At 36.6% G+C, this 27,241-nt stretch overlaps 1 protein-coding gene and 1 pseudogene across 1 annotated transcript in view; one reads left to right on the top strand and one right to left on the bottom strand.

The window, feature by feature from the left end:
- The first annotated feature begins 3,819 nt into the window (after positions 1 to 3,819).
- LOC147826180 (U2 spliceosomal RNA) lies at positions 3,820 to 3,931 on the top strand (annotated as a pseudogene).
- An 11,401-nt stretch (positions 3,932 to 15,332) lies between these two features.
- The window catches only part of LOC147826179 (uncharacterized), an 86,623-nt gene continuing 74,714 nt past the window's right edge, over positions 15,333 to 27,241 (bottom strand). Inside the window, exons 2-3 of the mRNA XM_087181754.1 lie at positions 25,187 to 25,475; positions 15,333 to 20,594 (exon numbers count right to left, since the gene is read on the bottom strand). Of these exons, the coding sequence (XP_087037880.1) occupies positions 20,581 to 20,594; positions 25,187 to 25,475 (303 nt within the window). The 3' untranslated portion in view covers positions 15,333 to 20,580. The remainder of the gene's footprint in view (positions 20,595 to 25,186; positions 25,476 to 27,241) is intronic.

Here is a 27,241-nt window from a genome sequence, read left to right as displayed (position 1 = left end):
TATTAATTCAGTTAGAACATATTAAATTCCTAAAAAATTTTCATTAATAAACAATTTGTTAAAATGCCTAAAATAACAATTCATTCATAAATTTAGCATACTTAGTATTTTAGCCATTCAAATATCCAAGAGAGTAGCATTATACCTGAATGAACAAAACTTCTGAATACTTTATCAACTCTTCTATACCTAATAAGGCTTATAAGGCAACCAGGCTTACAGATACAGAGAAACATATTGTCTTAAGCATTTCAGTATTGTTTATAAACTTGTAGGCTTCTCCTACACTTGAAACTTTAAAGTCACTAGACGTGATACTTCAGATTTTCTTAGGTACTACAAAAATTTTAAATAATAAACATATATCTTAAGGTGAATATAAAAATAGTAATAATAAGAGTTTGTCATACTCTGTGATGTCGGTACTTAATTCTGAAGGTTCCCAGAGTTATAGTTAATTAGTCAAGTTAAAAATAACACGTTTTAAATTAGACAGATCAAAATCAGGATTCTAAATAGTTATTAACACTCCCATGATCAGTGCAGCCCTGCACAGAATAGCCAAAATGTGGAAACACCCTACCTGTCCACTGGCAGATGAATTGGTTGCAGAAAGGCAAATACTGCATGATTTCACCCAAATGAGGTATCTAAGACAGTCAGATTTATAGATTCAAAGAGAGCTGGAATAATGACTGTCAGGGTCTGGGATGCATGTGGAATTAATAATCAATGGTAATGTTTTCAGTCACGCTAGATGAATGAGCTCTAGAGATCTGCTGTGCAACACTGTACCTACAATCAACAATACTATATAGCTCACGTTTTGTTAAGAGGGTAGATATAACACTGTGCTCGCACCACAAGAAAATAAAAATAAAATTTTTAAAAAATTTCTAAAATTAGGTCATATTTCTCCATAGTATAATGGTGCTAAAAATTATGAAAGAGACAATTAGCATCCATAGAGGAAAAAAAGTAGCATAACCCAAAGAAAGCCGACATTTATTAAGGTAGCCAACATTTAAAAAATGCTTAAAAAGACAGAAAACCCCCACAGAACAAGAAGAAAATTAGCCCAATCTGTAATGCAGATATAAACATAAATTGAATGGAAGCGACTGATGTGGGATGAAGAGAATTTTAGCTGTAAACGACATGAGGTTAGATTTCCATCTCCCCAAACAAGAAAATGAAACAGGAAGAAGATGGCCAAGGCACGGGCTAAGGGCTTGCGGGACAAATCCCCTGGAGAGTAGGGACCCCTGGGCCCTGGGGCTGTGACTCTCCGGGATCCCCACTTTCTGTTTATGGTTTGGGTGGAATGGCCCTGAAAGTTCACAGTCTTTAGGTCCTGAGGCCCTGCCTGGAGTGTGTGACCACTAAGCAGACATCACGAGATACCAAAGTTTTCAATCTATGTATTTTAAAATAGCCAACTTGAATGTGTTTTGTTTGTTTTAAAGTTTTGGTGATACTGTTTACCTCATAGCTTCTGTGGTTGCTGATAAGAAGAGTAGTGGTGATTCTCTTCACCCTCTCATGCTAGGGCTCCTTGGTTCCTTGGAACAAGGAACCTTTTCTTTCCTTTTCTTTCCCCTAGGCTCTGCTGCTTTGCTACTATGTATCTAAATGGGGATTCATTTATTTGTTTTCCAATAAGTGCTTAAAATTAACTTTTGCTTTGAAGACCTTATGTATTTCTTAAACACTGCAAAAAATCAACAGGTACTTTTAACAATACTGAGTCTAGAGGGATGAAGGAGGATAGAAAGGGACCGTAAGAATAAATAAGATGTATTATGTACATGGACCAAGTCCCCACGAGGAATGTAATCATTATGTACTTCAATCAAGTACTAATAAAAATTTAAAAATAGAATAAAAATACAGCATCTATACCCTTCGGCACATTCTCTTCTAGTTCTCTTACATGACAAATGTTGGAATCTCTCAACTGATCTGTTTCTTCATCACTTATTTTTTCTTAATTTTGTCCTCTGAGGTCTATTTTGTGTTCTTGTTAAAGTCCTTAGCATTATTTTCAATTCAATGAATGTCACTTTTCTTGTGTATAGACCGGAATCTATCCCATCTATTTTATTGAAAGTTTTTTTAAAAATTCAATATCCTGTGAATTTTAGAGCCAGACTATTCTTCCACTATTGGTAGTATGAATTTGAGCAATATACTTCACTGTGGAAATTCAGTTTTATCACTTTTAATTTAAGATAATAATATATATCTCATTGGGTAGTAGTAATAAACTAACACATACAAAAGTTTTAGGACAATCTCTGGTGTAAAGCATGCTCTTAATGTTAGCTCTTACTATTATTTTTTTATTAAAAATTTACTTTTCTGTATTTTAAACTGTAACAGTACTACATTTTCCTGTTCTTGATTCAATTATGCGTTTTTGTTTCATAAGTTTTAAGTAAATAAAGTTCATGTTTTCTTTTTGAACATCTAATGTATGTATCAAAAGCCTTCTTAGACTCATCCATACAATTAATTTATCACTAAATTTTATTGCTGTGAATTTTTATTGTAATAATTTTGTCTTCCTTTTATCACTTTCGTAGGTTAGTCACATACCTTAGAATTATGCTTCATGTGCTAATGTTGCATGGAAATACCCGATCCTTTTTAGCCCCTTTTGTACTAACTTCCTGTCCACCAACTTTCTATTTATATCTGTGGTTTTAATCGGGAACCCGCTCAAGTCATAGAACCAGATTTCCTGACTCGAAGTGGCTTAAAGAATTTCACGCATCCAGTTAATGAGAAAGAGGGCAGCTTGACTTAGATCCTGGTAGAAAAACTGCACTCATGCCTTTGGCCTATGATTTCCTAAAATTCATAACTGCAGGAAGAGGCTAGTGATGACTTTCTTTCTAGTTTTCATGTTTCAAATCATGCTAAGGAGCTATTTTCTTGCAGTTGTACTTGGGGCACATTTAGTCTCCTTTTTCCCTCAGGGACGAACCCCTAGGTCGCACTAATTTTCAGTATCCTCTACCATTTCATTTTTCTACCCTCTTACACAAAGATGTTTACTTTTGATCCTGGCCTTGTCTTTTTAGTTTTTCCCATTTTATATTTTTTATCTGGCATTGGCTAGGTCTGAAGTCAGGAAGGCATTTGCCCACCTAGTTTTGCTATATTTCTGTTGTCTCAGTAGACAGCTCTTTGGAATTGTGGATTCTGCATCTGTGGATTCAACCAACTGTGGATTGAAAATACTCAAAAACAAAAACTGAGTCTGTGTTGAATAGGTACAGGTATTTTTCTTGCTATTAACCTTTAAACAACCACATTGTTATACTATAAAATGCTGTATACAACTATTTACAAAGCATTTACATAGAGTTGGGTATTGTAAGTAATCTGGAGATGATTTAAAAATATATAGAAGGATGAGCATAGGTTATATGAAAATACCTACCATTCCATGGGAAGCTTGAACACCCATGGATTTTGACGTTGAGGGGCCCTGGAACTGATTACTAAGGGATGGCAAAGGGCAAATGTAGTTTGATTGTGTTCTCCATTGTAAAATGGGCACAAGTTGCCAATACATATTTTGATATAGCAAATAGATATGCATTCCTAGTGCTAGTACACGCACATGCACATGCGTGCACACACACATACACACACACAGCTCTAGAGAGCACACAGCTACACCTGGTGATATTGAGCGTCTCGTGCAATATAAATCATTAACAAAACAATGCTCATATTTTTCCAAGTTGTGAGGAAGCAGTTAGAATGTCATCTTCTTATTCAGTTATGTTTTAGGAAATGTACTGTTCTATTGCTTCTCGGCCTTTTGGCTAAGATCAAGTGTAGGAAATGTATTTTTTTTGTTAAAAAGTATTTGCAAGGGAAAAAAGTCACATTTTTGGCCATAGGGATGGGACCTTATCCTAAAGAAATGAGAAAAGCTATTAGGCTAAGATAGGCTCCAAAGGGTAGTATCTTCATTTTACCAATGTTAGTTCTTATTATTTTTTAGATTTTTGGCATGAAATATTATGTTTCTAATGGTTTAAAGATATAACATGTTGTGATTTTTTTAATAGAAAAATTAAACAATGGCACAAAATATCATATATAATAGCCATAGTTCTGTTTGTCAAACAGAAGCTAAAAAAAGTGTTGTCACTTCTAAAAACTCCCTCATCTTTTATCATTTATCATGACTTTTAAATAATAATAACATGTTACAAGGGAACAATTTTAGGAGTGATTTCAGTCAATAAGCTGCACAAACCAAAGTAAAAATTGTGGGGAAAACCAGTTTTGCTCATTTTTCTGGTAATCTAGTCCTGTCATAAAAGAGATTGAAAATAATTTTTGGATTGGATTTGGGGTCCTGTGACTCTTGCCATGTGGGTGTGTGGCAAAGCTGGCCTGGCATTACCTTAGGTTCTGTTGGAAAGACCATCTTAACGGAACAGAGAACAATCAATTAAAATACTATGATGATGTTGAGTGTGAGATTCTATGGGGCTTGTATACAGAAGAGGCCTCTAATCTAGAGTTTTGGGGACACCATGGGGTGTCCTCGTTGTGTCCGGTGCTTCAAGTTCAACCGTGAAGTTGATGAGGAGGAGACAGGATCCAAGGCTGAGAAGAGATGAAGGTCCAGTGTGTTCTGCAGGCTGGGGAAGATACTGCATGGCCTACACATAACCTAAGGCCATTGCCAAAGAGAAATCCAGAACAGCATTAGAGGAACAGAATCTCAAAGTGACCCTTTAAAGAACCTTTTGAAATATCTGCCAGATTCAAGGAGCATCAACACATCTGCTAGCAGCCCTCATCTCACGAGGACTTGCTACTTGGATCCCATTTTCCCACCCTTTTCCCTCTCTCCTTGCAGGTTGGTGCTGGAGAGTCAGACACCAAGCCTAGTGGGATGGGGGAGACTAAGAGTATAAGGCTGGGGGAGGGAAGTGTGGCCCTCCTTGCACCGGCCTGGGCTGGATAAGGACCCAAAGACTTTACTTATTATTTTTGAAGTAGAAACTGATTGATTACTTGCTTGTAACCAAATCAAACCAAAGCATGCCATACACATACCTGCAAGGGAGCACTAGCTGTTTAATTATTTTCTAATTCTCTCTGCCTTGCCTGTATCATTTAAAAGGGTTGGAGAATCTCATAGAATCTCATGCTTGACACCAACACAGCATTTCGTTCAGATTCGAAGAACTAAAATAGATTAGTAAAGAGGAGAAAAAAATTAAGGAAAGTACACAGAAAAGGGAAACCTCATGGGTCTGCTCTTTATGGGTAGTATATAGGGAAGACTCACAAGAGAGGCAGAAACTGAGTTACTGTAGAGGACTGGGGGACAAAGTCACCAAGACCCAGAGGTGGGAAGAGGTCTTCCTATCAGGTCTCTAAGACTAAAATATCAAGCAAGCCACCATCTTGGATCTGGAAAGTCAGTTTGTCTGCCCTGTGTTTTGTTCATTTGTTGAGCTAAAAATATTTAATATTTTCTATGCACACTGCTGAGGAAGAATCACAGAAGTCAGACAAATACTTCTGTTGGAAAAAATTACTCAATGTCAAGTTTAACACAATTCTCCCATTTACCTATTAAGCGACTCATTTTCTCTAAATTCTTTCATGCATATGCAGCATGTAAAGATATGACTCATTTTCTTAGCAATATTGTGAATTTGCCACATGAAGATAAAAGGGATGAAACGTTGGCAGAAGAGTAATGGGATTTCACTGTAACAGGTTCTTGAAATCATGACAGGGCTTCTGTTTATATGGCAACATGCCCATGCATTTGATGTAGCCCAGCCTATGTATTAACTCAATCATAATAATGTTCTGATCTACATTTTTCCAAAACATTCCATCAGTTCACTTCACATTTAGATTTTTTTCTCTTACATCTATCTAATATCTAGCTAACTAAATTTTCTGTTGCATTGATAAGGTGTTTTGATTCCACTTGGATATATGATCATTCAATTTTAGTCAATTACCCAAAAGGACATTTTTCTCTTCAACATAAACTTAGATGCATGAAACCCTTGGAAAGTAGTTTCATTGTGTTGGTTTTGATAAAATAGTGTATTCACAGCACTTTGTTTACCTTTCTCCCAGGAATAAGTGTACTTATTACAAAATAAAGTTACCTTTAATATTCCTTCTCTTTATGGTAGATGTTATATTTACAGCCAACATCTACAAATAAAGTTTTAATATTTATGTTTGCTAATCTGCTATATTGATTTCCATTGATCTGTTTTTATTGAGATTGATGGTAAGGGCTATGGGATATTGTGATTATTTTGAACTTTTATTTAAATAAAATATATGACTACATTTGGCCATGGCTTGAAATATATGTCCACGTGGGTTTAGTTAATGTTTAGAGGTTCAAATGTTCATATAGGAGGAACTAATAATGTCTTTAAGAATTTAGATTGAGTAAGGTCAGCACAATCTGAAAGTGGTATGTATGCTCACCAATATTTAAAAGAGAGTAGAAATGGAATAAATTTTGATATATAGAAATCAAACAACATCAACAGGAAGGCAATCAGATGATTGATAAATAAAATCTCCTTTTTTATGATTGTGCACATAACTATATATATAATTTTATTTCACTAGATATCCAAAGAAATTGCAGTTCAGCATTTCTATAAACAATACTTAATGATATGAGTGCCAATTTTATTTATGCCCTGTATACAAACTAACTTCACAAAGAAGATAAATAACAGTCTAGATTCTGTTCAAATAAAAGCTATTACTTCTAAATTAGGGGAAGCAACACTTACAATATGACTGTTTTACCTACAGACTTATTAAATATTGCTCCAACCATGGAGTATCAAAACAAACCACATCCCTGTGATACACACATTCTGCTTTGTTTTGGATTTCTCATATATATTTATGCCAAAAAGTGTTTGCTTTCATTCAATCACTAAATCATTTATATGACAATAATTTCCCTAATATCAAAAAAGTAGAAGCTATGTGCTTGTCATAGATATAGTTGCACATTGTTTTAACCCCATTTTATGTACATATTTTTAATACTATTAAATGACATATAATATTTACATGTCCTGAGATACTGAGTAAAATGATTTAACTTCATAAAGAGAGTACTTAGAGAAGATTCTAATAGGAAATGAATCACTCAGTTCTTCTCTTTAAGTGTTGTTTCTTTGAATTCTTATTCATCTGCTCCTTTACTTGAATTTTTACTTTTTAATTGAGAACTAAAATTATTCATACACATATATGATGTATAACATACTGTTGTGATACAAGTACACAAGGATTGACTAAATTGAGCTAATTGATTTTGCCCATGACCTCACACCCTTAACACTTTTTGTGGTGAGTGCATTTAATACCTACTTTCTTAGCATTTTTCTAGTATGCAGTGTATTATTATTATTAACTATATTGGTCATGCTTTTTGTTCAGTAGATCTCTTGACTTTATTTCTATCTCAAGTTTAGTGGGCTTTGACCAACACCGCACCAATTTCTCCTTCCCCATGGCCCTTAGCAACCACAGCTCTACTCTGATCTATGAGGCCTATTTTTTCAGATTTCCACAGATAAATGAGATCATCTTCAGCTTTTACTACCATCATAACCCATATTTTACCCAGCAACCTCAATCATTAGCCAACTAATGGAACTCCGAGAGGAACCTCGTGATTTCTCTTTGCTGAACTGCACAAGATAACCAGCAAGGAAAGCCTCCTGTTCTAGGGGGAAACCTCCCAGTCAGTGCTGTTTCTAGATTTGACTGTATCTTTCAGGATTTAAACATGGCCACCCTGACCACTTTGATGATTTGAACTATTACAATTCGGGCAGTCTGATCAAAAGAGACCATTTAGAATGAACTTATAAAATGTGTCTGGAGTTTGAGTCTGCATTGCTCATCTAATGACTGCAGGGCATCTGTTTGGTGATCAGCTCATCCTTCCCTAGGGCAAGTTGAAGCACTGGAAGGCTGTCTGAACACACACAGGGTGCAGTACATTGTCTGCTGAGTCACACTCCCTGAGAGTTGTATGTGCTACTCTATTACACTGTTCAGATTAAATAGAGACTTTAGGTAAATGCAAGTTATATGCATTGAAAAGCAAACCCCCTAGTTTTGATAAAATAGAATTTTGGGGCACTTAGAAATCTACAGGGATTATTATCTTGAGAAAATACTCAGATTTCATCCTTAACATTATCATCCTTTTGCCACAAATTTGATTGTTTTTCTTAAATAACAATATTTTTTTCTGAGTTCCATTTCCTTCCTAGCCTCTGCCCTCAGGAACCTGGATGAAGGTTGAACATTCCTAATGCTCGACAACTTAGCATGTATAACCTAATAGTTTCCTTATATTTTTCTGTGCAGATGGTTCCTCACTTACGTTGGCTAAAAATTTAGTATTGTTCAACTTTATGATGATGTGGCAATGATGCATATACCTCAGAAACGGTGCTGTCTAGCTCATTCATTCCTCCACTGATCAATAGTGAGGTGCTAGGCATGGTGACTGCAGCCAGACCACTTACACATCCCTGATTTCGGGACAGTGATGTTTGATAACATAAAAGTCATTACATAATAATTAGATGGGAACATGGAGAAGGTGAAACAAAAATGTCAGCCATCACTCAGTTCATTCCCAGGGTTTATGGAAGGCCCGTAAAGTTTATCACGGGTCTTTAATGGGAGATCTTGAACGGAAGTTCAATGTACAAAAGAGATTGCCACTCCATCTTTGCTGACTTGGAAAATAAGAGCAAGAAGCAAATAATTCAGTTCTAATGAGAGGGAGAGAGAGAAGGAGCAAGAGAGAGGGAGGGAGGGAAGCAGTCAGGGAGGGAGGGAGGGACGAAGTTCTTCTATTTACACACCCAGATCCTTTGGCTCAGGAATGGATCACAGAAGATTAGGGCTGCTGGGTGGAGTGGAGGCTGCGTTCCTCCTGGGGATGGTTGGCTGTGTCCCTCAGGAACCTGACTCACATGAGAAAGAGCATGGGGAGGGTCCCATCCTTCCTGGAGCCTCAGCACCCAGCCTGGCTGGCTTCCATGGCCTGTGGCCTGTCATTCAACAGGAGACTCATTTGTGGCCAAAGCCCATACTGACAATGGAGACACATACCAGTCCCTCAAATCAAACTTGTTATTTGTGCAGCATTGGCTTCTATTTAAAGCTGATCAGTCCTGGCAATGCCCCTGTCACTGTAAACTGCACTTCCCAGAGCTCGATTTTAAAACAGTGAACTGCTTACAATAGCCATTTACAACTGTGTGCTGTTTAATTAGCCAGCCTGGGCAGGGCTGCAGGCATAGATCACTTTGGTTTAAAGATTTGAGAATGTTAATAGCACAGTATATCATTTTAATTATTACTGGATTAATGTTGTGTCTTGAAGAACACTCAATGCAAATCATGAGAAATGGCCCAAAGTAACCCAAGGGTTGCTCAGTATTAGAAAAGTAATAGTTTTGATGCTTAAATATGAGGACATTTTCTCTGTTGAAATGTCAGTCAACATTCCACACCCAGCTTTGTGCAAGGAAAGCTTTTGTTTCATTTCTTGGTAGCCACATGCTGCAGTTCAGACTACGAAAAGCCAAGTTTGGCAAGTCCCGTCTGTCTGATGTGGTAGCCACGGGCCAGCTAGACATGCTAATGAGCACTCGAATGTGACTGCTGAACTTGAGGTGTGCTGGACGTGGAAAGCACACACAGCATTACAAAGACTTAAGCAAAATTTAGTGTAAAATATATCAATCGTTTTTCTTGTTGGTTAGATCTTGCAATAATTTAAATATTTTAGATATATTTGGTTACATAAAAATGAATTTCACCTCTGTCTTTTAAAAACATTTTATAGTATAGCTATGAGAAAATTTCATCATTACACAGGTATATCATATTTGTGAGGCACAATTGATTTCTTCTGAAAATTGTTGGATTAGACTTAAAGTACAGAAGTGAAAATCCCACAACAATACAAATGTATTAAGAAATGGTTATTACCACTAGTTATATGGTAAAAGACTGTTAGCCTTTTTAAAATTATATGTATATTATATATACATGAGATACGTATAAGACTATATATATAAATTGTTTCGTATATGTGAAAATACCCTTAATCAAAAAATATGAACTCAAAAATGCTTCCAAATCTGAAACTTTTAATTATCAACATGACACTATAAGTGGAAACTCCACATCATGAAATCTTTTTATGCACAAAATTATTAAAAACCCTGTATAAAGTAACCTACTATATATATATATATATATATATATATATATATATATATAAAACATCTATGGAGCTTTATGATGGACTTGAGTCCCTTTCACAAGATCTTATTAATATGCAAATATTCCAAAATCTGAAAAAAATATCCCAAATTCAAAACACTTCTGGTCCCAAGCATTTTGGAAAAGGCCTACTCAGCCCACACAGTGTATGAGAGAGATTATTGAGAAGGACTGAAACAAAAGGGAAGAGAGAAAGCAAGCATCAAAGAATGATTTCTTGTAATAAAACCAGGAAATGTCCAAACAAGCCCACCAACTTTCCTCTGCGATTGGTGGCCCATTATTGAAATGTAGCCTCAATCTAGGCCCCGTGTTTAGAGATGTCATCAACAGGTATAAAGACACCATTGGCCGTGGCCCCTATCTGACAGGAACCTGTGCCAGGCAGTCTGAGAAGTGTCCATTCCATGGACATCTTAGTATCTGGGGGCTCATAGAACATGAAGGGTTAGAGAGAGATAGAGAGAAGGAATAATTTGAAATAATCAACTGGAAAACTGTGGAAGCTACTAAATCCCACTGATCGATAAAAACAAAAGGTAAGAAAAACTGAAAATAATAAATTTACAGGATCTTGCCATTTGAAATTTGTGGAAACTTAAAAAGGCAGCAAAGTACATGTCAGAAAGCTGCGGAGCTAATCAATCCTGGGGAAGAACGGCTAGGGCCTCCTCTGGGGCCCATCTTTGGCACCATCGCGTTGCTGCTTGCTGGAACAAGATGTGTTATATGAGCAGAGATGATGAGCAGTTGGCTCTAAATGCTCAATGACAAACCGTAATGGAACTGGTGAAACACATGCCTATGTAAGAAGCTCAGGGAAAAACAGCTTTGACTCTGCACAGGTGAAATTTGGACATCAAACAGATTTTAACATTCCACTATGCACTCCCCGAGCCACACTCCTGAACATTTATTTGTCAAATGCATGTTTTTTAGGGTAATATGAAGTCAAATGCGTAAGGCAGAGGGTTGCCCTGACTCTCTGAAGGTTTTACTCAGAAGAAAATGAAAAAAATTATAAAGGTGTCTGATTTGAACAAACAGTATTTTAAAGAGATTTTTGCATAAGTTTTTTGACATTTGAAATTCTCTAGTAACCTTTCCAAGAAATCCTCACAGTCATCTCCTTTTGAGAGCAAGATTTCTTAATTCTGTCAATCCCTGTCTGTTCTCTAGGTGTGGCACTAGGTGGAGAGACAGAAAGCATACTCCTTGTTGCTACATCAGAATATTGGGGTGTAACTCTGCTTCTATACTGAACAGACAAAATGCTCAGATTATACAGTAGCTAAAAGGAAACAGGGCATATGCATTTTAAATGGAAATTTTCTAAATTTTTGTGCAAACCTTCTCTGGATTACCAAAGCACGTCAAAGGAAGACATTAGCTTCAATCAGATGATAGTTATGACTAATGCAGGTCCTGAAACAGATCCCTTTACAAAGACGTGCCAGGCTTAGCTGTGCATGCCTTTAATCCCAGCACTCTGGGAGTCAGAGGCAGAAAGATCAGAAGTTTGAGTCCCATTTGGGCAGCTTAGTGAGAACTTGCCTCAAAATAAAAAATGAAAAGACTGCCTATATAGCTCAGTATAAAGGCCCTGAGTTCAATCCCTAGAACAGCAACATTAACAACAAAAGATATTGTCCGGCTTGTATGCAGAGAAAGAAAAACATCATCAGAAAACATTTTAAGTGAGTGTGAGTGTCTATATATCAAGGTTTGGGAATATTTATATAAAATGTATTAAGAAATCAAATAGTAGCAAATGCAGGTGAGGTTGTGGGGGAAAAAGGGAACACTTTTACATTGTTGATGGGAATACTAACTTATACCATCTCCAAGGAAATCAGTGTGGAAAGTTCTCAAAAAACAAAAATTAGAAATCCATTCTACTCAGCTATTCTCCTTCTAGATATTTTCCCAAGAGTTAAAGACAGCATAAAACAGCAGCAAAATTTATAATAGTTAAATCTTGGAAGCCACCTATACGTCTATCAATAGATGTATGGATAAAGAAAATGTGGTATTAATGTGCTATGGAGTACTACTCTGCCATAAAGAAAGATAGAATTGAGGCATTTGTAGGAAAATGGATGGATCTTGAAACCATAATGTTAAGTGACATAAATCAGACACACAAGCTTGAATATTGCAAGGTTTATCTTATATAAAGAACAAAGTATGCAGAAAGAGCATAATAGGTAATAGGGAGATAGATCTTTCGTAAGTGGGAAAGGGACCACGACATGGAGGGAAGGGGAAGAAAGAGAAGAGAAGTGGGCATAAAAAGAAATAATACAGGGCTGGGGATTTAGCGCAGTGCTTTCGCAACCTGATGCGCAAGTGCAAGGACCCAAGTTCGATCCCTGGTACCGAAAAAAAAGAAAAGAAAAGAAAAAAGAAATAATATGTTTTGGCCATGTATCAATTATCCACAATAAAAATAATCATTATGTGCTGCACACATATACTAATGAAATGGAAATCCAAAAATTATCAATTTCCCAGGATTCATCTTTCCAGATCCAGAAGGACTGGTTTTCAAATTCTCGATTTTTAAAAGACCTGCATTAAAACAATTAGGTAAAATTTTAGGGTTCTTTCATTAATTATAAAAACAATGATTAAAAATAATAATAACTAATATTTATTGAGTGCCTAATATGAACCAGGCATTGTACTAAGCACAGTGTGTTTCATTTAGTTCTTAGAGCATGACAAAGTGGTAGATAACATTGCCTCCTTTTATAGATTAGAACCTCTGGGTTAGAAATATGCAGTAGATGACCCAATAGACAGAGATGTGTTTTAGACATAGACTGTCTGACTCCAATTTTGTTTAGTTTCTCTTATGTTACATTTTTTCCCATAGACAGTTTCTGCTAATTAATGTACATAGGGAATACTATAAGATTGGCATCTTCTTCTGCAACTTCTAGGAGCTCCTATGAAAAAATAAAACTGTGTCTCTTCCTAACTTTTAAAAATTTCTCTGTAGTATTTGCTTTAAAAAAAGGAAAAATACTCTGAATCTGAGGCTTTACCAACATGGCTGTATAAGCCACTTTTGCATTGCTGGTACAAAATATTGAACCCCCAAAACCTAAAGGATGAGAGGGTTATTTAGGCTCACAATTTCCACAGGTTCAGTCCAGATCTGCCTGCCCACCAGATCTGGAAAGGCCTGGTGGAGAACAGTGTTCATCCTGGTAGTCAGGAATCAGAGAGAGAAGGGAGGAGTCAGGGACCAGAATACACCCTCCCAGGCTGTGCCCCAAGTGAACTGCTTCCAACAACACCCCATCTCCTAAGAGCACATTCAGGGACTGATGAGTATAGCCATCCCCAAGATCCGATCATTCTCCAAACACATGAAATTTGGGGGGGTCATTTTATATCTAAACCATAACAATGACATCTAGAAAATCAATTGACAAGTAAAAGTGCATGCTAATGAGCTCCTCTGATTAGCTGGCTTTAACCAACTAGCTTCGGCGCCTTTACCAGTGGAAGGGCCTGCACAGTCCCACGTGGTAGTCACTAGCCGCATGAGGACACTGAGCAATTAAATGCGGCCAGCTCTAATTAAGAATGCATATCAAAGTTTAGAGGCTAAATTGACACTAAATTATCTCATTCATAATTTTTCCTATTGAATATGTTGAAAGTATAATCATTCAGATAGATTGGGTTAAATAAAATATTATTAAAATTAATTTTACCTACTTCATCTTTTGAGCTAGAGCACCAGAAAATTGAGAATTGCATGTGTAGCTTGCTTACATTTCTGCTGGACAGGGCTTGTAGAGAATAATCTGAAAAATATGACTATGATAGACAGCGGTGCAGGACTAATATCTTAAATTTATGAACTAAGAATTTATTTTCTTCTATGTACAAAATATTCTGTAAGGCACCGGGGACAGAAAGATGAGACACAGAACTCATATATGCCTTCAAGTAATTTATAATTTAGGAAAGGAAACAGAAATGTTTATAATTAGCACCAGTGATGAAACCATCCAGCCCTAATATTGCAAGGTGGTGTCACCCTTAAATCGTGCTTACCCCAGGGTATCAGAAAATTGTGTCCAGTCATCTCTGTAGGGGATCTGGCCAGACACAGGGCAATTGTACCCAGAAATCCCCAAATACTCCTAATAGTGATGCTTCTTGGACTAATGTTCCTAAGTTATCAAGAAAAGAAACTTACTTATTTGCTTTGGTAAAGAGCAGTGCATGAACTATTCTTACAATTCAGGACTCATTAATACCCAAGAACTTTCTCTTCTAAAAGATAGAGTTCACTGTCACAAAGAGAAATTGCTGCTGACCTTAGACCTATTTATTTATTTATTTATTTATTTGAAAATAGAATAATGGAGCACAGGAGCAGAGTTTGGTATTTGACTGAATCCTTCACAATTATCAAGCATGTGTATATAATAAAATTAATTCTGTGTCCCTGCCTCATTGCCTGTGGCAAGAAGCGTACAATCAGTTTTGTATGTATAATAGATCACAGAGTTGTTCATGAATAATACAAATGCATTGAGCAGATACTAGTGAGAGAGGATGTTTGTCTTTGCATAGAATCGAAGTGAACATGTAATATTGTGATAATATATATTTGATGAATTCAGGTCTGACTTGCCTTTGCCATACTCTGCTAATTCCCTGACAAGGGTTGCCACAATAATTGAGTTTCCAATAACATTATGATTATTTCCACATGATAATTTAATTGTGGGTATTTTTTAATATTGTAATATTGTAGATTTGTGATTATTATGCATTTGCATGCAGATTTTCATGGTGACTTGGAGCATATCCCTACATTTATAACTTAATTTTATATATTATTGCATATATATTTGCGGATGAACTCATTAATGCAAATAAAAAAATGTAGATCTGTTTAGTCATTCAGCTTTTATTATAAATGGCTGAAAGCCTTGCTCATTTTTTATAACAGTCTTTACAATACTGTGAATAAACCAAAGAGAACCTTAATTCAAGAATGGATTCATTAAAAATAATGGTAATACTATAATAATTACAAATTGTAGCATATTTGTTCCAACTAATTGGGATATAAGATACTATATATTATTCTTTTGAGGATGGAAAAGTTCTATGTGTTCTTCATTGACTTCGTCCTATGAGCTCCTTCCTACTAAGGGCATAGGAAATGTCAATGCAGAATTGAATCATTGAGAAGTGAGTAAAAACTTGAAAGTCAAATCCTAATTGCATTTATATTGTACATCTTAAGAACCAGAAATAAATCCCCTAGTAATATATTTAGCTTTCCTCAAAAACTCAAAAGAGAAAATCGTAGATGGATTTTTAAAAAGCAAATGAAAATGACAACAAACTCAAGGTTTTACCAGAGAAGTGAACTCTTAAAGGATTCTTTAGAGAAAATAATTTCAAAATTAAAAGAAATCAGTTTGGTGATAAAGTAATATATCTTAAAGCAGCAAACATGAAATAATTATACGTCTACTGCTACTTAAAAAAGCAATAGAAATTGTTAGTTCAGAAGTTCTTCATGCGAAGTAGGACAGAGGACAGAGGTAATCCCTGTGATAGCAAGCAGTCTAAGAGATACTCGCAACAGATCCAAAAAATTATGGGCAATAAATCTTACTTTTACATAAACATTAATCTTAGAGGTCAAGAATAGACATAGACATTACTGTTGCTGGGATTAATCTCATTTTTATTTCACTTCAGCTATTCACCCACTTAAATCGAGAAGGTGGGATTTAAACTATCACTGCCACAATGGCAGGAATAGAATTGACTGAATTCCACTAAATGTGTTTAAGTTAAATTGTTTAGCACAATTCAACCATTTTTTCATTACAATGTAAATTTCATTTCTGGTTATCAGAATCAAAATGGTGAATGAACATTCCATCCAAAGCTCGATTTTCATTTCTTTTTGTGAGTATTTAGCTTTCAAATTTATTGACCATTTAACAATTGGTAGTAAGCAGATCGCTGATTTAGTCACTGTGAGTGGCAAAAGGCTTCCAAAAATTGTGGCAGTCAGAAAGCTTCTTTGATACTTTTGTAGCTGGAGAGGAGACAAAGGCAGAAAGAAGGCAGGACCATAGTGGAAGAGCAGCGAAGACTATTCTGGGAAAGCCCAATTTGAGATGTTCCACTTAATTAAGCTGATCTAGGATTAGGAGAAATGAAGACGTGATCAATGACATGATCAATGACATGAGAGGGTCAATGTGATTAAGGAGAAAGACACATCTTTAGAGTCAGGTAAATCAGATACAGGTTCAATTTCTATAAGCATCTCCCTATCAAACTCTAGCCAGTATAATTACATTACAGACTTATAGTAAGCATTAAAATTAAAATAGCAGAAAGAGAATGGCCTAAGGCTTAGCATCCAAAAGAGAACTCAAATATAAATAATAGCAGTAACTAACATTAATTGAATGCTTATGGGATGCTAAATGCTCCTTTTCTTTTTACGTACTTTTTACTGTTTTGTACGGTGGAGAAAGCCCAGATGCAAAATGTTGAGTAAGCTACTCAAAATCACACTGCTCCTGGGTCTAGAGGCAGGGCTGAGATGCCGGTGTTTGACCTTGGACCTAGCTAAGCAGGAGGAATTGTGGTATTAAGTTGCATAACCTATCACACAAATGGAAAGTATCCTAGCAGCCTCGTTTATTTTGATTATGAATTGACTTGGTGATGAGTAAAGCTTGAAATGTAAAATATGAGTAGTGATGAGGGTACATTTTTCCTGCTGAATGGTTCTCCAGGTGTGGTCTCTGGCCCAGTTTCATTGGTGTCACTTAGAAAAGTGCTAGATATGCAAGTTTTTAGGTGTCCTCTCAGACTATTAAATCAGAAACTCTGAGGGTCAGGCCAAGTGGTCTGTGTTATCAAGCTCTCTTGTTGATTCTGAGGCCCTCACAAGCCTGTATCTCACTGTCCTAGGTGACGGGGAACCAACAAGGTGTAGGTATAGTTGACCCATATTTTCAGAAGGTGACTGGTGACTCGAGGAATCAGGAAGGCTGCTGTATCTGTTCAGATGAGAGATACTGAGGGATCAGTCTTGGAGATGCCAGTGGGTCTCCAAAAAGAGAATCATATGATGGTGCTATAGTTGGACTGTTTGTGCTACCTTACATCCCCAATTTTTGGGTTGATACCTACTTCCTACTGTAATGGTATTAGACACTGGGATCACTGAGAGGTAACTAAATCATAAAGATGGAGACCTCATGAACCAGTTGAGTTCCCTTATAAAAGAGAATTCAGTTCACTTCCCTACCTTTCCCATCAGATAAAGGTACAGCAAACGGGAACCATCTAGGATCCAGGAAATAAGCCCTCACCAGATACCAAATTTAGAGGGACCTTGATCCTGGATGTTCCCCCTTCTAGAACAGTAAGCAATCAATTTCTGTTCCTTATAAGCTACTCCATCTATGGTATTTTGTTATAGCAGCCTAAATAGACTAAGATATATGGCAGCCAACTGAGAAGAAGAGGAATTGAAAGGGAGGAAATCATGGAATAATATATGAATCTCTCTGTCCTAGCGGCCAGATGAATAGAGATTGTTTGATGAATAAAAGAAGGAAATAAAGGGAGAAGAGGAAGAACTTATTCAGGTTCCCTTAGCCATAGTTGTTTAAGAGCAATTATTAAGTTTTTTCAATTTGTAGCTCCATTACAAGTTTTTTGGTTTGTTTGTTTGTTTTTTGCATAATCCTCCCAATCATCTGTTTCCAATTTTCTTTGGAAACAGAACAGAATGTTGAACGGTTTTTTCCTTGCTTAAACTTTTGTAAGCTTTTCCCATATTTTCTGCTTCCATCATGGAACTTAGGTTTTGAGGAGAATTTGTGCCAGGCTGGGTCCTGTGCTGCTGTCTTCCCAAAGGTGATAAAAGGAGGGAACTTGACATACCAAGGAGATTCAGGAAAGGTCTCGGCTGATCTGTACTCTATACCTAGTCCTTCATCTTTCACTATATTAGATTTGGGGGGTGGGGGTTGATTGTTCCTAGCTTTAGCTATCTCACCAGAAAAATGGGGATGAGAATGTTTGAGATTACAAGTGGAATGTTTGAAAACCAAAATTGTACACAAATCCGAACCGTTACTATTAGCTACTTTTTAATTTATTTTAATTATTCATGAATTTTAGAGCAAATAACTAAAATCAAGAAAGATTTTACAGGTAGAAAATTGGTATATGGGCTAGGTCCCTTGCTGTCATAGAAAACGGACTTTCTAGTTAGGCATGGTGATACACACTGGTAATCACAGTGCTTAGGGAAGCTGAGCCAGGAGGATCATAAGGTTCAGGCCCACCTGGACAATTTAGTGAGGCTCTGTCTCAAAATTACATAAATCAATCAGTCAACTGAGGATATAGCTCAGTGGTAATGCGTTCCTGGGTTCAATTTTTTCAATTTTCAGTACCACAAAGAGAAATGAAAATATGCTTTCTTCTTTGCCACCTTATCCTTGAGGTAATGAGAAAATTTTTAATTTTCTTGTCTTGAGCAGTTTTACCCTGAACAATGGAGAAAGTAACCAGTGGACTCTTTTCAAAATTGTCATTTCTGGTAAATATGAAAAATAATCAGTCTATCATTTCACCTTTTTTTAAAAAAACCCCATTTTCATCAGTGTTTGGCCTCCTGTACGAACTTGTGTCTGAACACTTTAGTCTGAAAGGAAAAAGCCTCATCAGAGAAAGGTTACTGGGATTGGAGATGAGGAGTCACAGATTATAGTTTTTATATCTCTCCTCCTCATCTTATCATTAAATATTCCCAACCATACAATTATTCATCCTATTAGTGTAACAGAAAATAATATAAATACAAATTCACTAATTTTTAATGAATGCACATAGTTACTAAAGTCATCTCAGTGATTTTGCTTGCAGATATATCTAACCAGAAGTAAAATAACACACACAATAATCATAACAACAGCTTTTAATTTACTTCTCATGTCTAATGTGGTATATAGCCACTATTGAATATCGTTATTAAAAGTTATATTTGTCTTTCACATGAAAGTATCACTGTTGCTCCACCACATGCACATTTTTATGAGTACCTATTCCCATACACATGTCTGCCACTGTGAGAATACACACAGGTATGCGCAGCCCTGTACTTGACTATTGAATGTTCTCATTAAAATTCACATTTAGCTAATACCTGCAGTTACCACTATTCTTTCATCACACTTGTATTTTGGTGAGTAAAATCACACACACATTCGTCCACTCCAGGTGAGGGTTGGTACCTGGGAGTGGCTGTACATTTGGGGAGGACCCACATGATGCTGTTTGCTTTCTGTCTTCTGGGATAAACCAACCAACTCCTAAAGCAAAGGATTCCCAGGCTATTTGGTAGCTGGAAATCTACTCTTCAAAAGTGCTAGAATTGTAGCTACTCAAAAGCAATGGGAGTTTCTTAAAAAAAAACCACTTCACAAATTCTACTCCAAGAAAGGACATTCTTGCCTCTTTTGTTTAATTTTTTGTTTTGTTTCCTAATTTCTTGAAGACTCCTGTCTTTGTCTCACCTCCTATGAGTCTGAGGAAGAGTGATATCCATGGAACAGTCAGTCTATGTGATGGTGCTGAGCGGAGGAGTTTGAAGGGAGTAATGAGTGCTGAACTTTTTTCAGATCGAAGTGGCAAAAACCTCAGCTAGTAATTAATCCCAGGAAAATGCCCTGATACTTGCTATTGATTTAAAAAGCAGAGAAAAAAATGTATATGTTTCTCATGATTTGTTTATGGATGCAAAGCTCGAAGTTATTCTTATTAGTGGTAATAATGATGCCCTCCATGGTGCTTTTGTGACACATGTTTTGTGCCCTTCAGGTTCCTTTATGCAGAACAAGAACAAGAGGAAGTACACTGATTTGCACTGACTTCCCATGGGGTTCAATAGGCAAGGGGATTTTTTCACATCTCTGTGGGTAGCACAAGATCTCTGAGAATGGAATGTCTGAGGAATTACTGCCCTGTCCTTCGGCCAATCAGATTTCCTGCATAATTACTCAACATTCCATTTGCCTTATTACATTGTGTATCACTTTAATTTCCTCCAGGTAATCACATGATGGATCTCTCTGGTGCACACGAGGCCTTGTTTTTCTCCTGTGCAGCAGTCATAAACAACGAACATGTAGTTCAAGAGGAGAAACCTAGAAAGGGAAGAGTCAGAGCATTAAACAAGCGTAATTTGTTTGAACATATTTTGTGCTTCTCATCATCCCCAGTGGTTTCCTGTTGGGAGATGATGCCTTATGTTTCCAAAAGTTACAAACTGGAGATAAAAAAGAGGCATTTTTACAGTAAGGTCACATTCCAAGCATATTATCGTATGTCTATTTCTTATGTGTGACTTTTACCAGAAGAAAGACCCACTTTGTGTGTATTTATATTTTAAGGGTCATGTGATGGCCTGGCTATCCTGAAATTCTTTGCAAAGAATTTGCTACTTGCCAGAATTCTGTGAAATCTCCTGTCAATGGGCCAGTCATTTTGTCTGTAGCATGCAAATTAAACTTTTGACGTATGATTTCCTCATGAGTTTGTCTCTCGAGCCCAATGTGTGACTGTTTAGGATTTGTTAAAGGATCATTGTTTTATTTAGGACACAGAGCATTTCTTCAAATTGGAGAAAATAGACAACAACTGTTCTACTACAGGAAAATCATCTTCCAAAACAAAGACTGCAGACTGAGCTCCTATTAGGTATTTATAATAGCAGTTGCAGCTCACACTTATGAGTACTTATGATAAGCCAGACACTGGCCTAAGCACCCTGCACTTATCAATCAGTGTTTGAAAAACAAATTTGGTTTTCTTCTTAGCTAACCTATAAACTTCTATTTCAATTGTACTTTTTTATCAAGAATTAATGAGTCTCAAATTTCTCCATGTAACACATTCACTGAATAAGGATCTACTCATCTCTTTCACATTTCCTAGAGAACTGAAGTAATTGACTATCATCAGTCAGTTGTGGGGTGCAGAGGGTTTCTTTGCTATAAAATAATCAGTCATTTTTTATTAGAAATACAACTCCCTCTAAATATTGGATAGTTTTGAAGAAAGAGACAATTACCCACAACTCATTTTGAGCATAGACTTCAGGATAGCAGAATTGGATTTGTGCCCTAATGGTGTTACCTTGTGTAACACTGGACACATTTCTAGCCTCTTTAAGTCTGTGTTCCTGATCAGCAAAATGAACAAAACAACACCCGCTTCTGAGCATTGATCTGAGATGTAAGTCAGTTTAAGTGTTAAAAGGGTGAAGAAAAGAAAACAGAGTAGATGTTCAAAAAGCATACTTTCCTTGTTGCTGTTGAAATATAAGCCCTAGCCCTGTAGGTTTTCTTTGCCCCCTTCTCTTTTCTATGCACATGTATTTTTTTCTACTTAGGTACATATAATTTGGAATCCTAACATCTGCCTCATTTCTATTAAGTGGGTTTTCTTTGGTATTTGTAAAGTCTTTGTAACCATAGGTTTTCCAAAGTTCTAAAAAGTAGATCAGATAGATCACATTTTTTGGTTCCAAAGATAAGATCATTCATCTAAGATTCTTTTCTGAGTTCTGGAATATTGTTTTGAAAACTACTTTCCATCCAGCATCCTGATTCTTCAGAGGTGTCTAGCAAGCAGTTGGAGGTAGTTAGTTGACATGGTCAAAGCATATTTATTTTTATGACAGTTGAGGTGCATTGTAAGGGTTCTATTACTTTTAATTAACTTTTGATGAGAGAATTTAATATACCAAGTTCAACTGATCATTTTTGAATTGATTTGCAAAAACAATTGAGTAGAAAGGGCACAGTCTGTGGATTCTGACCCCCAAACAGTCAAAGCAAACATTGACAAATGGGATTACATCAAACTAGAAAGCCTCTGTGAAGCAACGGAAGTAGCCAATATAGTGAGGAGGCAACTTGATAAATAGAGAAAAAATCTGTAAAGTGTTCATCTCAAATGACTCAACAACAATGACAGCAACAACAAAAGTGTGTAACATAAAGGGCAAATGTCTGGAATAAACGATTCTCGAAAGAGGATATATAAACAGATAACAAGCATATGAAAACATGCTCAATATCACTCCTCATCAAGAAACCATAAATCAAAACTACAATGAGAGAGCATATCATCTCAGTTAGAAAGATGATTATGAAAAGGATAAAAATAATACACGCTGTCAAGGATGTGGAAAAAGAACTCTCAGATACCAGTGTCGGGAATGCATAACCAACATGGAAAACACTATGGAAGAACTTCAAAAAGGAGAAATAGAGCTATAATGCGACCCAGCAATCCCACTATTAGTGTATAGCCAAAGAAATTAAAATCAGTGTTGAACAGATATCTGAATGTGCGTGTTGCAGCACTGTTCACAAAAGCCAAGATGTGGAATTGAACTAGTAGTTGATCAACTGATAAATGGTATATAAATAGCACAATGGAGTATTAGTCAGCCATTAAGAAGATGAAATTCAGTCATTGGTAGCAATATGGGTATAACTGGAATACATTATGTGAAATGAAGTAAGTTAGACAGAGAAAGACAAATACAGCATCTTCTCTTATATATGTGGAAGCTAAAAATATGATCTTACAGAAGTAGACACTACAATGGTGGTTATCAAAGCTAGCTAAGGGTATGTGTTAGTGGGAAGAAGGATGTTTAATGGGCAGAGGGAAGCTGTTATATAGGAGGAATAATTTCTAATATTCTATAGCACCATAGGATAACTATGGTGGACAAAAATTCATTGAATATTTCAAAATAACTAGTGGAGAGAAATTTTAATGTTCCCAACTCAAAGAAACAAAGATGCTTGATATGACAAATATACCAATTACCACAGGTGATACTGTACTTCGTATGCATGTATTGAAATCTCACACTCTAGCCCATAAATATGTACAATTACTATATGCCATTTAAAAACAAAAATATATTACAAAAAGAAAGTGCATAGATCTAAAGTCAGCCGTAACTGGGGTGGAACTGTGGTTTGCCTGCTCCCTCCTGGCTAATGGCCTTCAGAGAAAATACCTACTTTTTCTGCGTATCCATTTCTTTATGTTCAGGGTGAATTTACTCATATTAACCTACATAGGAATTAAATGAACTAATCCTATAAAGTTCTTGACTCTTACTAGTCCTTGACATTCCTCCCTGTACACTGACAGCATAATTATTTAGAAAGGCCTTTAGTTATGTACACGTAAAATATGTAAGCTTACATGTGTTCATAAATGGGAAGCAGAAACAGTGGACATTACTGCTCAGAGCAATGAATGTGTGTCTTTTCACGCTAGAAACATGAAGAGACCTCAAAAATGATTTTGCTAAATGAAATTTTCTATGGATTGAACCAAAGAATATTGGTCCACTGAAGCATGGCAGAGCATCCTCAAATAACAAAACTTTCAAAGTTATATATTTGTTCAAAAATTATATTTAATTGGCAACATAAAACAAAAAAGTTCCTGGTAACCCATCCATATTTATTCATTGTATATTTCTGTCTATGATTAGATCTTATCAACTCTTTTTCCAGAAAAGCTTCTTAGACCCCAAATACAATGGTGGCCACTGAATAAAGAAGAGGCAAGTTTTCTTTGTGTTTATCAGTTCCTACTTAAACTTAAATCTCTCCTGAGCTCCATTTGTACCACAGATGTCCATTGTTTTAAGTGATACAATGCTGTATTTGTATGATCAATGAGCCTGCAATTCTGAATTCGAAGTAAGAAATTTGGTTCACGTTTATCAAGGGGACAAATGCTCTGTAAGCTTACATGAGAGTCACTTTGAGATGGCACTGCTCCTGGGGACATGTGGGCTATTTGTGAGGAGAATTGTTTTTGGTCACAAGGATTGAGTGGCTGGTTCAGTGGGCAGAGGGCAGAAGATTCAGTTATCACTGCATTGTGTGGCTTAGTCTTGCCCCCAGAAGGACTTCTGTTTGTCTTCTATGCATGAAAATCTGTTTATCTGAGCCTAGATCTTAACTTGGGTAACATGAACAAAAAGTTGTTGTTATTGCTATTGTTGCTTTTCCTGCATTTTAATGTACATTGAATTTTCTAGGAATACAGTTGCCAAACACATTACGAAAAGAGGTCATGGTGTTTCATTGGAGAATTACCAAGATTTGTTTGCCATTGTAGAAAACAACCTATTACCAACCAACTGCTGTGAAACGTCATTCAGCCACTAGCGATCCACAGGGAAAGCTGTTACCTTCAAGTTTTTCATCTGCAAACCTCGGACTTCTTTGTTACGAATTACCGTGCCTGAACATTTATATAACAAACGACACAAGATTTTATGATAGAATATTTCCTTTTATTTTTTTGCATTAAATTTAAAGTTTTATACTAATTCTTAGAGTACATTTTTGTTATCTGTAAATTTCTTTTTACGACGGCAAAGGAGAGACTATAAATATCCGTTAGTAAACGAGTGGTGAGTGGAGAGAGGCGAGAACTGCTGGCACCGCGGTGTAGGACGCAGACTCTAGAGTGAGTGGCATTACTGGGTCCTGTTTCATTTCCTTTATTCAGTAGCTACAAGTCTTTTAGCAAATCAGCTACCATGGCCTGACCTATAAAATAAGATTTAGACCCGTCTTGGATGACTTGGCTGTTGAGAAGATTACTGAGTTAATTCAAATAAGGTAGAGTGTATTCTGTCCGTTCAATAAATAGTAACCACAAGTACCCTCGCATGAGGAACACTTACTCATCATCTGCCTCTGGTTTGGATCCTGAATGTCCTCCAAGGGCCCCCGTGTGAGGCGAAGGCTTGGGCCCCGGCGAGGCACTGAAGGGAGATGCTGGGAGGACTTTAGGTCACAGAGCGCGTGCCCTTTGAGGGGTACTCGGGTGCGGTTCTCCTCCTCTCTTTCTTCTGTTTCACGTTGTAGGCATGAGGGGAGAGGTGTTGCTCTGTCGTGTATTCCCAGCCATTGCCATCGGACACACTCACTAGAGGGCTGATTGTAGCGGGTCCTCCTGAGCATGGACAGGAACTAAAACCAAGAGCCAAGATAAATCTTTTGTCCTTTATAATTTCATGATCTCAGGTATATGTCATAGCATAAGTGAAGAGAAGTGGCACTGATCACTTTTATGTTTTCATTTTTGGCCTCAGTCTCACCTATGAAATGTGGCACTGTTGAGGCCACACTCAGGAGCACTGTGAAGATAATGACCTTGGTGCAAGCTGCTGGACCAAGTCCCAACATTTCATCACTTGTTAGACATGGGCCATTGTCTGCCACGTTTGAGACTGAGAGGAAAATGACTACTGTGAAAACTGACTGGACGGTGGTGACACTTAGGGATGGGCTACCCAGGTGACACGCAGTGGCACTTGGAACAGGATGAGGGATGTGGCAGCATGAGGAACAATGGGTGCTTTGGAGAGATATTGGATGTAGGAAGTAAGAGCGAGAGGCATCTACCATGGGTTAACTTGGTGTGCGGGATGTGGAGATGGGATGTCAAGTTCAACTCTCAGTTTCTAACTGGGATATCTGGCTGGACGGGGAATACTGGAAAAAGATTAAGCTCAAATGAACTGACTCATATTTAATCTGCAATTGAACATGTGCCTCATAAGAAACAAGAGTAATGGTAGAAACCTCCTGGTAGGATTGTGTGCGGAAAAAGTGAGCTGGAAAATATGAAGTTGTTATTACAACATTTGACAAAACAAGCATTCAATAAATAGTGTATATTATTTTAAAAATCACAATATAAAATAGGTATCAATTTACAAATAATTTCAAGATCTGAGAATTTATATAGTTCATTGCATTCCTATCCATGCTTCTGTTTCACACCAGAAAGGATATCATGAACATTTGTCTATTATCATGAATTTAGAGACACAGAAGGGTGCTTTTACCTTACAGTTGATTCATTTACTAAATTGTTCATATATCTATTGGCTTGACACTTTAAGAAAATAAACCATCTTTAATCTGTATGTTCTCCAGAAGTCTTTTGTCTTTTGAATTATTTTAAACAGCATATTTATTTGAACACATCACTGAGCAATCAACATGTTTTCTGTAAAGACAATTTTTAAGCACCTGAAAAATATTAACTCTCACATCGATCATGCCAAGTCCTTTCCGTGCAAAGCTCATCCAGTACTATTGGGGACAGAGGCACAAACATGGTCCTGAAGTGGCATAACTGTTATAAATAGGGGAAAACATAAAGAACAGAACCATCCAAGCAACTAATGAAGCACCAAAGAAGGCCTTACTTAGAAAGTCACTGCTAATTTATTCTTTTTAGGCATGAGAGTTTCCTAGAAAGAAATGTTGGAGGATATGGTGGATGTTGAAGGAGATACAGTCCAGTGGGAAAAAGCTGAGTTGATTGGTCTAGTTTAAAAAAAATTGAGATCTTTGTTAGCCGCCTTATGGACAAATGATTGACATAAAATAATTTCACATATTTCAAGTGTACAGTATAATACATGTGACCTATGCGTACAATGGGCAACTAGCCTCACAATCAATGAATGTGCTTTTCACTCTATATTTTCATTGCACCCTTCCCTGAGTGCTCCCTTCACAGCCCCCTTCCCCCATTGCACAAGACATTTTCATTTGCTATAGTTTTACATAAGTGATTTCACGTGGTATATTCTTCTTTGTTTGGTTTATTTCATTGAGAATAATTATTTTGAGATCTGTGTACTAATAGTCAATTTTTGCATAGCATAATAGTCTCTATATACCATAACCTATTTATTCTTTCATCTGACATTTTCCAGGGT

This window comes from Heterocephalus glaber, unplaced genomic scaffold (assembly GCF_053883595.1).
Source record: "Heterocephalus glaber isolate CG9 unplaced genomic scaffold, H.glaber_assembly_v1.0 deba00001472, whole genome shotgun sequence".
NCBI lineage: Eukaryota > Metazoa > Chordata > Mammalia > Rodentia > Bathyergidae > Heterocephalus > Heterocephalus glaber.
The sequence above is the reverse complement of the archived record's forward strand: the minus strand, read 5'-3'. Positions and strand labels throughout refer to the sequence as shown.